The sequence below is a fragment of the Heterodontus francisci genome, chromosome 11 (genome assembly GCF_036365525.1).
Source record: "Heterodontus francisci isolate sHetFra1 chromosome 11, sHetFra1.hap1, whole genome shotgun sequence".
Classification (NCBI taxonomy): Eukaryota; Metazoa; Chordata; class Chondrichthyes; order Heterodontiformes; family Heterodontidae; genus Heterodontus; species Heterodontus francisci.
This window is the reverse complement of record NC_090381.1, coordinates 95143857-95159884: the sequence shown is the minus strand read 5'-3', so window position 1 is coordinate 95159884 and position 16028 is coordinate 95143857. Positions and strand designations below refer to the sequence as shown.

At 41.3% G+C, this 16028-nt stretch overlaps 1 protein-coding gene across 5 annotated transcripts in view; it reads right to left on the bottom strand.

The window, feature by feature from the left end:
• Nucleotides 1-1880: 1880 nt before the first annotated feature.
• Nucleotides 1881-16028, bottom strand: part of atp1b3a (ATPase Na+/K+ transporting subunit beta 3a) — a 55105-nt gene continuing 40957 nt past the window's right edge. For all 5 annotated transcript variants that reach the window (XM_068042562.1, XM_068042560.1, XM_068042563.1 and 2 more), the window contains 2 exons: nt 3133-3210; nt 1881-2606 (listed from right to left, as the gene is read on the bottom strand). In XM_068042562.1, coding sequence (XP_067898663.1) covers nt 2439-2606; nt 3133-3210 — 246 coding nt within the window. In that variant the 3' untranslated portion in view covers nt 1881-2438. The remainder of the gene's footprint in view (nt 2607-3132; nt 3211-16028) is intronic.

Here is a 16028-nt window from a genome sequence, read left to right as displayed (position 1 = left end):
TAGAAAACTTTGCAATTTTGCAACATAGGTTTGTTTGGTTTTGGAAGTGGAGGGATATCTTTGCACTATAGCCACAATGTACCAATCTTGGTACTTGAATCATTGGAGAAACTGATACCCAAAATGGCCAGATCATGGATGAAGGTGGCCCAGCAGGTACAGGATAAGATTATATGCTTAGGTAGTGACCTCCCATATTATACATTACTCCTTTACAGTAACTATAGATTTATAGTTTGTTTCATTTATAGGTTGTTTCATGTTCTTGCTATTGTTTGGTAAATCACATCATAATTCTTGCATGACGAGCAGTACCATGACTGTGGTTGGAGGATCAAAAGATTATGGAAAGAAATGTCCAGGTGCAGTCTGGAATATAAAATTTTTGTTCTAGATATGATCTGCTAATTCAGCATGTAACAAGACTGATCCAGGGTCATTCCTGGTCTATATGACTCATTTACTTACTGGATAACCTTGCAGTGCCACTGGGAAACTGGAATTTTCAATACAGTAACAGGTTATGTTTTAAACCAGTTTGTGTAGTTTGATTGTGACACGGGTATGTTGCAGTAATAAGTAACTTAATGTCGTCTACTACTTGGAAAAAATTACCTCATGGCAGATGTTATGCTGCCTATCACAAAGTCTACAAAGATTTTATTTCAGTACAGCATCTCTTATAATTGGATTTTAAAATGTAAAATTTAAAATATTGATGTGATCTTTATGAACATAGTTCCAAAATCCTGTGGCAGTAGTTCAATAATAATTGGTTAAAGACTAAGATTAAGATATTGTTGACTGGAAATTTTTTTTCAAATGTTGAAGGGTTTCTGGGCGTCAGTCAAGGCAATTTTGAGGTCACCATCTGTGAGACCTTAAACTGCTCATAGGAAGATTATAATTGACTTTTGGGAGAGGGAGAGGAAAACAAGGGAGAATGCCCTTGAGTTCCTTGGTCATAAAAAGGCCACACAATGAGGCTCAAGAGCCTAAGAGGATGCATAACATCCTAATTCAGACAAAAAAAAAGTAAACTCAACAGTCTTAAAAAGGACAATTTGAGTTACATGGATAGTTTCCGCGAATCATGTCAAAGGAAGATATTTTATCACTTCTTATCATGGGCAACCTAGGTTTACTCATGTGGCAAGTGAAAAAGGTAATGAAATATGATTTTCATTTATATTGGTAAAGAACGAGCCTGCTTTCTAAAAAATTTCTGTAAACAGTTTTAAAACTTTAAGTGCAGTAATTTGAATCCCATCATCCCTTAAACTGCCACAGATTTCATAACTTAGTGGCTTGCATACCAAGTTTAAATGCAAAAATGTAAACCATTCTCAGTAACTGTTTAGAGGGTAATGTTATTATGCAAAAAGTCTTCATTAGTCAAGAACCACCTGGGGCCTTAAACAATATATTTCAAGGTTTAAAAGATTGCCCTATGCACAAGCCACTAATGTCTAATTCGGAATCCAGATGTGTCTCATTGCATTTCTGGTTGATGTGGATGTTGGGGATGTGATCTCAATATTTATATTTGCTTACTGTACATATGTGTACTTTAACCTTTGTGTGTTTTCTTCTTTTTTTTCATTTTACCAACAATGTGTGAATGCTTTACTTTCCTCGTTAGTGAACAGTGGTAGATGTTAATATACATGAAGGACACGAACCTGTATTATGTGAGTGCATACAAGGCATTTTCTACTAAAATTATGTATGTGGCTAAAATGGTGTCACTGTAGTCACATCTGTGGTTCATCAGCAGTAGCTATCGGACAAAACTGGTTTAGATTAAATACTGCTTTAAAGGCTTCTGCTCAAGAGACAAAAGTTTTGCAAAGTTTAAATATGCCAATCCACACCCCAAAAAAAGTTTAAAATCCAGTTTTATTTTCTCTTTTTTTCCATACAGGTTTTAAGGCATCTGCACGAAAGACATAAATTCTGCAAAGGTTATAAAATCATTTACGGTCAGCCTGGGGTATCGTTTGATCTTGCTTCCTAGATTTTCCATTCTTCTTCTATGTGAAAGTTAACCTGTGTTAAGTCCCATTAAATATGTACACAGCAACAGCACATTAAGCTTTAGACATTCACTTGGGGCAAAAATCACAGCACAAAAAGGACAAAGACCGCCATTATTCAAAGCTATAAGTAGAGCTATTTACAGGTCCCTTATTATGGCATGATGTCTTAATATGTGCGTAATCTGATCCAACAGGGGGTTGGGCTGGGGCAAGGCAGGCAGCTATGTATTTAGGATTTGTTTTAACACTTGATATTTGGAAGCACAACATGACGCTACCATAAAATGCCATTTAGCTCATACCCCCTTCAAAGTGGTCACACATCTACAATGGCAGGTCCAGCGCATTTTAACAAAACAAGACAACAAAGTAGTCATCGTGCAAGCTCTCCCGTTCATGCTATTCTGTTACGTGAACTCTGAAAGCTACCCGACCCAAGAACCGGTCGCGATCATCATCATTCTTCAGATTGGTACCAGTTATTTTGCACTCAATCATTAAATCCTTGTTGGTATCATTGGTACCCAACATTAGTTTTACAGCAACCAGAGGCTGAGAGTAGTTAACCTACAAGGAAAGATAAAAACAAAGATCAGGTTTTTAATTTTAATGTCACCTCTTCTAGCTAACTCCAGAGCATTTTCCACTATAGTTGGAGGAATGATATACCTAACTCCATATAGAAAGCCAGCTGGTTACTTGTCAAATACCATTACTGGATTTATGTGACAAAACAAACTTTCACTTGGCTAATTTCACAAACATGAAAACCGTCACAGCAACATTGTAAAGTCAGGACTGTTCACCTGTGGGAGGATGGGAACAGGAATTGGACATTCAGACCCTCGAACCAGTCACAGAGCATGGCTGACCTGTACCTCAGCTCCATGTACCCACCTTTGTTCAATGTCCCTTAAAACCCTTAGCTAACAAAAATCTATCAATTGCCTTGGAAATTTCAATTGATCCAGCATGCACAGCTTTTTTGGGCAAGAGACAAGCAATTAGATCATGGTTTTGTTAGGTTAGTGTATATGATTGCAATGTCAAAGAGGAGCAGAGAAATGTAGAATTAAAATTAAAACAAACTTACATGGGCTTTTTTGCCATAATATGGATAGTACATTTTATCAAATGATCCAAAGTATTTTAAATCCACTTGCGGTTCTTTCTGCATAAAGACAAAAAAAGTTTACAATACCTCATATTACAGTTGAATACTATTACTTAACTGATCAGAGGTTCTGGGAGACATATGAAGTACATATTAATTTAAAAAAGCAAATTATAGATTTAATAACACATCCATCATTTTATGCAGATATTTAAATTGAAGACAGAGGCAGTCTGGTGGTTAAGTGCATTCATGTAATATGCTGCACCATGAAGCAGAACGATGAATGAATCTCTGATGAGTTAACCAGTTTTGGCTGGTCAGTCAGGCTAAGGGAGGAAAAACAAAACTAAAACATCCAGTAACATTTAGTATTCCCTAGTGATTGCGCACAAATAAAAAGTCGAAAAACAAAAAGCCACAATCTTGCTGTAACAGCTATACTTAGACAATTACAACTAAATCTAATACACATTACGAGATCATGTCTCATTGGATTTCTACCGTGGTGCAATTGGAGTGGGGGGAAAATTTTAAAAGGTATTCCACAACTACCTTGCTGACCCATGACTACCTTTTAAAGTCCTAAATTTAAAGTTCCTTATAAAATACACAAGATGAATACACCGAACTAATACACATTTCATCAAAAGCAATGTCTCCACACTCTCAAATTGGAATTTTCTTTTCCTTCAAATGTGTTCAGAACTACCAGCATTACTGGAAATTTCTATTGCTGAAAATAGACATGTCGAAGCTTTTCGTCTTGCACTCATCAGGACAATCTGCAAGAATACCAATGTAAGGGAAAACAACAATTTTATACATGCATTCTCCATGGCACGCCTCTACCAATCAGAGTTCACTTGCCAACCAATCAGCACTCTCTTCTCATAAAGTATAAAGTAGTTGTTTTCCCTTACATTGGTATTCTTGCGAATTCTCCTGATGAGTGCAAGACAAAAAGCTTCGACAACATGTCTCTATTTTCAGCAATACTCAAGTTCTATACTACTAAACAAATATTTGGACATTTCTATATTGCTAAACAGAACACTAGTGATCTTGCAAGAAAGTGCCATAACACAGATGTATAAACATCAGGATTCTAAAATTCAGAGAGTAGAAAGGCAGCAGAGGCTTATTTAAAAGTAACAATTCTAAATTGAAAACTTCTAATTTTGAATTGTATATAATCCAAAACCATTTAAACAAAAGTTAATCTGAAACCTAGCACACAAGTAACATATTTGCCCATAGAATGCACAGATTTAAACACCAACAATTTACAGTTTTGTGAAGATTACAAAGGACAATATTTAGCACAACCCTATAAACAACAATCTGTTCCACATCTCTCATGTAACATTGCTCGAGGGGTGAGCCAGATGGAAATTCATCTGCTGCTACCCTTTGTTTTTCCTAAATGCCAAAATTTCTGTTCTGCCTTAACTTTCCCCTGTACCTCACCCAATTCCTGAATCAAACTGGTTGTTAAAGCAACTAATTTTAGTAAGGCTGCAAGCAATGAAAAAAAAAAAATCGCTTAAAAATTTTAATCTGTTACTTTTGGTTTTAATTGCATATTTGATATAATTACTGCATCCATCTCTATCGATGCTATCATCCAAATATGAATCCAGCATAAAAACCTATTTCTTTTTTCCCATTTATGCATTCATACAAATCTTCTGTACTTTTAACATAGCTAAGTATTATGTATGTACTCACACATCAGAACCACCTGATCATGTGACCATGATTGCACTGAAGTTAGCACATGGACAGAAGAGCTACTACTCTGGAGGACCTCAGATCGTAACAGCAGGTGACAAATGCTGTCAGCATGAAACACTGACGGTTGTTGTGTGTCAATTGATACTTCCCTCTGACAACATCGTGGAGCCTGGGTATTCACCACTTTTGGTATCAAAGGCATCTAATCCACATCCTACCAGAGTATTAGTTCATGACACCATGATGAGTTAAAAGTTAAATTTGTTGGTGTTGAAACTACCCTGTGCAAATATTATTGTGCAAATGTAGTGTACATTTGTATGTTCCCAATTTTTAAAAAGTTCTTCAAGTGTCATGGTGTAGCCATTACACAATACCGTGGTGTGTTGAGGATCAGGTCTGAACTGTGATTTCACCACCCCAACTATTGAGTTCCCAATCTCAATGATAAAGTGACAAAAGTGCCAAGCCAAGACCAAGTTTCTCCACTCAGAGAGTAATGTAAAATGAAAGTCAGCAATCTCACCGGCCAGCTCAGAATGGTCCAAGTAACAGGAGGAAAGGAATTTTTTTTTTTAAAACTACAAAAGCAGAGCTTACTTTTTTTCAGAAAAAATCTTTTGTGGAATATCTGTGATTTATGTAATTTTTTAAAATCAAAAGAATGAATGCATTACTCACAGAAGTTAACTGATTAATTTCTAATTTCTAGCCTTTTACAGTTCTTGAATTAGTTGTACCAGATGGTATGGATTGATTCTTAAGAAGAGTGCATTGACCATGAATCAGGAATTTCATGTACAGGAAAAATAACAGAAGAAAACAAGCTATTCTCTGAATTGTAGCACAAGATATTTCACAGACCATACCATTCAAAAAAACTAAACCGGTAGGAACAGCAAAAGGGCATCAGGCCCAAATGACTTTTTTTTGCTGGAAATGAATCCCAACAATTTTCCTTCTTACCATATTCCTCCTTCAAGAAAAGAGATCTACTTTCTTCTTAGGCTAAGTTATGTAGTGTGGGGGTGGGGGGGGGGTGGTGTCAGTTAGCTCAGTTGGCTAGAGTGTGATGCAGAAAGACACCAACAGCGTGGGTTCAATCCCCATACCGGCTGTGGTAGTTCATGGAGGCCTGCCTTCCCGCCTTGCCCCACACTTCAGGAGTAGTAACCCTCAAGCTATACATCACCAATTGTCTCACTCTGAAGGGGAGAGGTACCTATGGTCCATTGGGATTATGGCTAGAGCATAGCATAGTTATTTAGTTGGTTTAATAGCTTTGTAGCTTATTTTATAACTTCCATTTGTGTAAAACACACATTTTCTTTCTCTTAACTTCCCAATTTTTAAACTCTTGTCTGCTACTATGCAAACATTCTGTTATTGTGAACAATATTTCTCTCTGCACAGCTTTAGCCATCCCTTTCATGACCTTAAAAACTTCAATTAGGTCACCTCAGTCTCATTTCTAAGAAAGTAAGTCCTAGTACTTTGATATTTTCACACAAATTCCTATTAATTGGAATAATTTACATTGCTCACCTCTTTACCATTTCAAGGGCAATAATATTCTTCAGATTAGGAGACCAGAAATGCACATACATACTCCAGGTACAATTTACCCAACACCTTATCCCCCCCACCTACTAATCCAATTATGGAGGGACATACTTCACCTGTATTTTGCAATTCTTTACCTCACCCCTTGATTTTCAGTATGGAATGGTGTCAAAAGCTCTTGAAAATACAGGTATATAAAATCAACTGCATTATCCTTCTCTTCAGAAAACCTAACCAGTTGTCCTTCCCAAGTAGTCACCCACTAAACCCCTTAAAAAAAAATTAATACAACAGTTCTGAAGGTCACTGACCTGAAATGTTAACTCTGCTTCTCTCTCCACAGATGCTGCCAGATTTGCTGAGTATTTCCAGCATTTCTTGTTTTTATTTCAGATTTACAGCATTGGTAGTATTTTGCTTTTATTATTACAACAGTTTATTCTCCCAATTGTTAAACTTACTGCTTCTAGATTTGTGCATTGGCTTCTTAATAATGAATGATGTTAGCAATCCTCAGGCATCTCTCCTCAATTTAGTGAACTTAAAGATATTAGATAAAGCTTCACTAAATGTCTGTTATCACAGACTTGTAGAATGGACCAGTTAGTGAACCCTTCTATAAGTACTTGTTGACTGTTACCCACTTCAGACTATCTAGGCCTGTTCAGCCATTCCCCCAAAACAAATTCTGACTTGGGTAGTTTTTCCTCCTCAGTAAAAAGGAATACAGTAACTTTTTTAAAGTAACTATTCAGCGTCCAAATTCTAGCTTCATATCTTCATTGTGATGGAAAGTCCTGATGAAGATTACACAGATCATTCTGAAAATTAGTCTTATTTTGTTAGTTGGGGCTTGAACGTGCACAAGAACCCAATGACCATGCTTAAAGTCTCCACATTAAACTACTGAAAAATCCACCGTTTGTTTGCCTAATATGGTGTGCGTGCACTCACCAATAAAGACACACTCTACTTATCTAAGCCCAGGAAATTTAGGCCAAGGCTGGCAAGAGCAAAAGCTTAGGGACCCTGAAGCGCGCATAGTAGCATTACTGAAGTTTAACTAGCTACATCAATGCAACCCTCTGGCACAAATCATCAGAAATTTTCCCACTGCCTCTCTACCCAAGTCTCCCCACCCATTAGAGCACTGTCTAGAAGTCTTATCTGAAGCCAAATGGGGAAAATGCCTGCCTCTTGTGCTGCGTCAACACCTCTAGCTTCCAACAGTCAGATTGGCCAATCAAGGTTTTTTTTTGAGAAACTTTAGCAGGAGGAAAAGATTCATATTTGCAAGAAACAACCAAGATTGAAAACAGAAGAGAAAATGAGGTAAATAAAGTAAAGCAAGTTTTGGCATTGCCTAGATGGAGATTATAGTTTTAGAATGCTTTACTGCTTTAAAGTTATATTTTCATCTCTGTTGTCTTAAAACACCATTAACCATTCCATCCTCAAAAAATTTCTCATCTAAATTCTACAGCTTTGCTTGCTCATGATTCTGTCCAACCTATGCAATGCCTCTGATGGCTTTTCATGGTGTACATCAGGTGCCCTTCTCCAATCTGCCTTCAACAACATCTGGAAACTTGTATCACAATGACACCCAGCTCAGCCCATTGGGCGCAGGCTTGTTCTACTCTCTCCAAATCCATCAACAAGACCTGAATGAGCCAGAATTCCCACCAGCTAACTCCTGAAAAGCCAAAAATTTTTGGCTCCCTTAAACATTTATGGGATTCCCCAAGGCTCTCAATAGTGAGCTTCATGAATTCCCTCTCTTTAAACTACAGCTCATCCACCTTTCATTCTCACTCATATCCCTATTATCCCATCCTTGTCAAGTTTAACTAGGTCCCTGTGCCCCAGATAATTGAATAAGCTTCTTGTCCTGTGCCTCATTCCTCCCTACCTCCACAATTTCCTTCAGTCTTATATACCCTAATGCACTCTCATTTAACATAGGCCTATGCAGTTGTCACTTCCTCCACTCCACTATCAACAGCCACACACCCCCACCCTCTGAAGCTCCTCATCACCTTCATCCCTACTTTCAAAAGCCTCCTAAAGATCCTTCCTTTAGGCATTTTATTTTTGCTCTCTTCTCCATGCACACCCAACGTCCACAGCTCTGTAAACCATTACGAGAAGTGAGCGCGAGAAAACAGAAGTCATCAATGATGGGTGAAGAGTTATATAATTTTGAGATTGTGTATTATAGAGTTAGGTTACTTCTGCTAATTTAACTTTGTGGTTTTAAATTTATGTAGATTTACACAGAAAATCAATAAGCACCAAACCATTCAGACCATAAGAACATTTTAAATAATGTGAAAATTCGCAACGCAAGACTACTGCCTCCTCATGTACATTCATAATTCAAACAGAATTTTAATCTAGAACATCTGTCTGCATTTACTAACCTGAACAATTTCAATGTTACAGCATACATTGACAATGCTGCACAAAGAAAATCAAAGCATGCTGAAATACATTGTCTGTAAGGTGGTTATATGGAATGCTTGACCTGATTTGTTGCAGCTTTCAAAGCAAAGTTAACATTTTCACTGAATTTTAGACCCCTGAATGGAGCTTTCATCTTACCAAGAAATATTACTGGGTTGGAAGTTGGCAGCATGGAAGTAAAATAAAACGAATATGAATACAGACAACAAAAATAGACAAAAATACCCCCCGTCCCATCATCTCCCCCACCCAGAGTAGCTCACTCCAAACCCCTTCTGGGACTTACCCAATGAATGCCACCACTAAGGCAGGCAGACTGATACTAGTATTGCCCATGGGACAAGCTACCTGTGGAAGCACAACAAGTACCCAGCAGTTCACCGAGTAAACAGATGAGGCCCAAAGATAAATTTCTATTATTCTCAGGGCTTTTGCTTCAGGCACATGCTGCACAGAGTTTAGGCCCAAAAACAGGTCCAGACTAAAAGCAGAAGCATTTAGCAATGTTGCACTGAATATTGGCCCCATCTGGAGTTGAGGTATTCTGTAAAGTTATGGATTAAGACCCAGTGGACTCTCTGGCTATTGTAAATGCAGAGATTTTCACTACAGCATAAGCTCCACTTACAAAGCAAGGTTTTACAGCAAGCACTTGGAGACTCCTCCCCAAAATATCTTTATACCACTCCTTCAACTAAACACAGAACACAAGCAGCCAGTGACTTTCATCCATAACTTGGAGCACCCTGTCCATTTGAATGAGACTCTATCTCAAACAAAGTACTGGAAATACTCAGCAGTACTCATTTGGTTTAGTGACAGCACCTTTCCTACAACTTCCAAGACTGATGAGGTCAAGAGTAGCCTCATTTTGGGGAACCATTAGAGGTCGGCTAGAGAGGAGCCGAGAGAATATATTTCACCTAAGAGGTGGTGGGCGTCTAGAAATCACAGCTTGAAAGGGTGGTAAAGGTAGAAACCTCATCACATTTAAAAAGTACTTAGATATGCACTTCAAGTGCTGTAACTTACAAGGCTACGGATCAAGGGCTGGCATGTGTGATTAGGTTGGGTAGCTCTCTTTCGGTCAGCACAGACAAAATGGGCTGGATTCTATGAGCTCGCTGCCAATCTGGCAGCCCACCCGCGCAGGCTGCACGCCAAAGAGCCACCGTGATGGCATCAGCTGACTGTGTGCAGGCGCCATTTTTAAAGGGCAGTCAGCCCTGCCGGGATATTTAAATGTTTAAAGACATATCTCCCAGCATTACATAAAGTGGCAACGCCCATTTTCCATCCCCTCCCCCCAATAATAATTACATGAACTATTTTCCCTTTCCCTCCCAAAACACTTAGCTTTAACATCTGACCTTCCTCCTCCCAAACTGCACAAAATTTAAAGCACAACCCTTCCCACCATCCCCTACACCCATGATATTTATTTGACCCCATCCCCCTCACCATACTGATAAACTTACTTCCTCCCCTCCTCCCCACCAGTGTTGCGTCGCATTTCCCCGGACGACAATCTGAAGGCGCGGGAATGCCGACCACCGGGCCGAAGATCATGGCGGGCCCTCAACATCGCGGGTGAGTATATTTAAATTAATTAACTTTATTGATTTAAATATTCAAATTGTGGTTCTGTTGCCCAGGGGAGGGGGCAGGCGAAGGGGGGGTGCACCATGCAACCTCCCCCGCCACCCCCCAGGAGGATCAGGCCGGGCCCTGCCGGAGTCAAGGTCCGTGGTGGGCCTCATCTAGAGCCATGCTCCCCCGCCACAGATCATGATGTTGAGGGCTGCTTAAAATCCAGCCCAATGGGTCGAATGGTCTCCTTTAATGTCATAAATTTCTATGATTCTATGATTCATTTCCTCAAAGTTCCCCTTCCAAGTTACACACTATCCTGATTTGGACATGCATTGCCATTCCTTCATCATCACTGGATCAATATCCTGGAATTCTCTATCTAACACTATCACCACATGGGCTGCATTGTTTCAAATAGAAAGCCCATTAACACCTTCTTAAGGAAACTATGGATGGGCAATAAATAAAGACTTGCCAACATCAGCTATGCAAAAAATTTTTAAATAAGTAGAGACAATAAATTTTGAGGGCTGGTTTGTGGATCAGTATTGATTAATGCCAAGTTTCAAAGATAATTTTCAAGCCAATTTGTTACGAGATCAGCTGAAATTTGGAGAATGCTGTACATGGCTGAAGGTTGTTTGAACTGATTGGTGCTAGGAAATCTGGCTGATGAGTAGCAAGAACTTATGGCAGGATGCAGAAGTCTTGAAACCAAGCCCTGACGTGGAAAGTTATGGAACAAATGAATAAACATTCCAAAAATTAGTTAAGCTAATAACTACAAATGGTGAAAATACAATTCTCTACAAGAAAGATTTGAAAGGACAGTAAAAACCATGAAAAGTGCAATTTAATTATGGAATCCTCCTGGTGCCTTGCAACAAAATAAACTACTGCCATACTAGTCTAGACCTTGTATGCAGGAGGGAAATGAAATGACAACATGCTTTTTGGAATAAGATGTGGCACCAAAATATCAAATTAATGATATATTGGTGTTTTCTCCTGTTCTTCCTTCCCCCTACTCTCCACTTACTAGATGACATTTTTATATGCAAGCTGAATTTCTATTCTCAAATTTTTGGCAAACCCATCTAAGCTTTATCTTATAGGATATTTTTATTTGTATTTTTTAGCTTTAGTAGGAACTGGATTACATACAATTAATTACAATTTTACAGTAGCATTTTACATTGCACTAATTCCTCAACTTAAAGAAAGTGAAGTGTACTGAGGCAATTTCTTTTCAAAGTACTGCCTCAACTTGGTCTTAAAGAAATATAGCAAGTAAAATAATAAAGGAATGAAACCGGACAGACCACCCGGCATTGACCTAGGCACCGGAAACGACAATGGCAAACCCAGCCCTGTCGACCCTGCAAAGTCCTCCTTACTAACATCTGGGGGCTTGTGCCAAAGCTGGGAGAGCTGTCCCACAGACTAGTCAAGCAACAGCCTGACATAGTCGTACTCACGGAATCATACCTTACAGACAATGTCCTAGACACTGCCATCACCATCACACCAGCAGGACAGACCCACCAGATGTGGTGGCACAGTGGTATACAGTCGGGAGGGAGTTGCCTTGGGAGTCCTCAACATCGACTCCAGACCCCATGAAGTTTCATGGCATCAGGTCAAACATGGGCAAGGTAACCTCCTACTGATTACCACCTACCGCCCTCCCTCAGCTGATGACTCAGTACGCCTCCCTGTACTACAGCACTTGGAGGAAGCACTGAGGGTGGCAAGGGCACAAAATGTACTCTGGGTGGGGGACTTCAATGTCCATCACCAAGAGTGGCTCAGTAGCACCACTACTGACTGAGCCCTAAAGGACATAGCTGCTAGACTGGGTCTGCGGCAGGTGGTGAGGGAAAAACACACTTGAGCTCATCCTCACCAATCTGCCTGCCGCAGATGCTTCTGTCCATGACTGTATTGGTAGGAGTGACCACCGCACAGTCCTTGTGGAGACGAAGTCCCACCTTCACATTGAGGATACCGTCCATCATGTTGTGTGGCACTATCACCGTGCTAAATGGGATAGATTTCAAACAGATCTAGCAATGCAATACTGGGCATCCACGAGGCGCTGTGGGCCATCAGCAGCAGCAGAATTGTACTCAACCACAATCTGTAACCTCATGGCCCAGCATATCCCCCACTCTACCATTACCATCAAGCCAGGAGACCAACCCTGGTTCAATGAAGAGTGCAGGAGGGCATGCCAGGAGCAGCACCAGGCACACCTCAAAATGAGGTGTCAACCTGGTGAAGCTACAACACAGCACGATCTGCGTGCGAAACTGCGTAAGCAGCATGCGATAGACAGAGCTAAGCGATCCCATAACCAACAGATCAGATCTAAGCTCTGCAGTCCTGCCACATCCAGTCATGAATGGTGGTGGACAGCACATCAGTGTGAAAGATAAGGCTGAATGTATTTGCAACAATCTTCAGCCAGAAGTGCCGAGTTGATGATCCATCTCGGCCTCCTCCTGAAGTCCCCAGCATCACAGATGCCAGACTTCAGCCGATTCGATTCACTCCGCGTGATACCAAGAAACGACTGAAGGCACTGGATACTGCAAAAACTATGGGCCCTGACAATATTCCGGCAATAGTACTGAAGACCTGTGCTCCAGAACTTGCCACGCCCCTAGCCAAGCTGTTCCAGTACAGCTACAACACTAGCATCTAACCTGCAATGTGGAAAATTGCCCAGGTATGTCCTGTACACAAAAAGCAGTTCAAGTCCAACCTGGCCAATTACCGCCCCATCAGCCTACTCTCAATCATCAGTAAAGTGATGGAAGGTGTCATCAACAGTGCCATCAAGCGGCACTTGATTAGCAATAACCAGCTCACTAACACTCAGTTTGGGTTCTGCCAGGGCCATTCAGCTCCTGACCTCATTACAGCCTTGGTTCAAACATGGACAAAAGAGCTGAATTCAAGAGGTGAGGTGAGAGTGACTGACCTTGACATCAAGGCAGCATTTGACCGAATATGGCATCAAGGAGCCCGAGCAAAACTGAGGTCAATGGGAATCAGGGGGAAAACCCTCTGCTGGCTGGAGTCATACCTAGCACAAAGGAAGATGGTTGTGGTTGTTGGAGGTCAATCATCTGAGCTCCAGGACATCACTGCAGGAGTTCCTCAGGGTAGTGTCCTAGGCCCAACTATCTTCAGCTGCTTCATCAATGATCTACCTTCAATCATAAGGTCAGAAGTGGGGCTGTTCGCTGATGATTGCACAATGTTCAGCACCATTCGTGACTCCTCAGATACTGAAGCAGTCCGTGTAGAAATGCAGCAAGACCTGGACAATATCCAGGCTTGGGCTGATAAGTAGCAAGTAACATTCGCGCCACACAAGTGCCAGGCAATGACCATCTCAAACAAGAGAGAATCTAACCATCTCCCCTTGACATTCAACAGCATTACCATCGCTGAATACCCCACTATCAACATCCTAGGGGCCACCATTGACCAGAAACTGAACTGGAATAGCCATATAAATACCGTGGCTACAAGAGCAGGTCAGAGGCTAGGAATCCTGAGGCGAATAACTCACCTCCTGACTCCCCAAAGCCTGTCCACCATCAACAAGGCACAAGTCAGGAGTGTGATGGAATACTCTCCACTTGCCTGGATAGGTGCAGTTCCAACAACACTCAAGAAGCTCGACACCATCCTGGACAAAGCAGCCCGCTTGATTTGCACCCCATCTACAAACATGCACTCCCTCCACCACCAACGCACAGTGGCAGCAGTGTGTACCATCTACAAGATGCACTGCAGCAATGCACCAAGGCTCCTTAGACAGCACCTTCCAAACCCGCGACCTCTACCAACTAGAAGGACAAGGGCAGCAAATGCATGGGTACACCACCACCTGCAAGTTCCCCTCCAAGTCACACACCATCCTGACTTGGAACTATATTGCCGTTCTTCCACTGTCGCTGGGTCAAAATCCTGGAACTCCCTTCCTAACAGCACTGTGGGTATACCTACCCCAAATGGACTGCAGCGGTTCAAGAAGGCAGCTCATCACCACCATCTCAAGGGCAATTAGGGATGGGCAATAAATGCTGGCCTAGCCAGCGACACCCACATCCCTGAATGAATAAAAAAAAAATTACAAAAATATCAAATCTACTCCCTCACCAGAAATATACTATTTCAGCATTCCTTCTCTCCTTGGGCACTCCAGTGATGTCAGTTATTGGGAGGGGCTGGAAGCAGAATGGAGACCAGTAGTTCAGACTAATCAGCAAGTGTATTTCTTTAAAAGCACTTACTGGTTGCCATTGTTTTAAATGTTGTTTTTCAGCGTCCAGCAGCTTTGGTGGCTCCCATCACCAAGAAAGGCTCGGTAGCACCACTACTGACTGAACTGGCCAAGTCCTGAAGGACATATCTGCCAGACTGGGCCTGCCGCAGGTGATAAGAGAATGAACAAGAGGGAAAAAAAACTACCTGACCTTTCCCTCACCAATCTATCTGTTGCAGATGTATCTGTCCATGACAGCATTCAGTAGGAGTGAACACCGCACAGTCCTTGTGGAGACGAATTCCCATCGTCACGCTGTGAATACCCTCCTACGTGTTGTGTGGCACTACCACCACGCTGAATGGAACAGATTCAGAACAGATCTAGCAGCTCAAAACTGGGCAACCATAAGGCGCCGTGGGCCATCAGCAGCAGCAGAATTGTGTTCAACCACAATCTGGAACCTGATACCCCAGCATATCCCTCATTCTACCATTACCATCAAGCCAGGGGATCAACCCTGGTTCAATGAGGAGTACAGGAGGACATGCCAGGAGCAGCACTAGGCAAATCTAAAAATGCAATGCCAACCAGGTTAACCTACAATACAGGACTACATGCATGCTAAAGAGCAAAAGTAGCATGCAAGAAACAGAGATAAATGATCCCAAACCAGTGGATCAGATCAAAGCTCTGCAGTCCTGCCACAAGCAGTCGTGAATGGCAATGGACAATTAAACCATTAAAGGAGAAGGAGGCTCCACAAACACCCCATCCTCAATGACGGGGGCGCCCAGCAAGTCAGTGCAAAAGACGAGGCTGAAGCATTGCAACCACCTTCATCCAGAAATGTTCAATGGATGATCTACTGTGACTTCCTCCTCAGGTTCTCAGCATCACAGATGTCAGTCTTCAGCCAATTCGTTTCACTCCATGTTATATCAAGAAACAGCTAAAGGCACTGGATAATACAAAGGCTATGGGTTCTGATAACATCCCGGCTGTAGTACTGAAGACTTGTGCTCCAGAACTAGCTGCACCCCTTGCCAAGCATTTCCAGTGCAGCTACAACACTGGCACCTACCCGACAATGTGGAAAATTGCCCAGGTATCTCCTGTCCACTAAAAGCAGGATAAATCCAATCCAGCCAATTATCTCCCCTTCAGTCTACTCTCTATCATCAGTAAAGTGATGGAAGATGTCACAGACAGTGTTATCAAGCGCCACTTACTC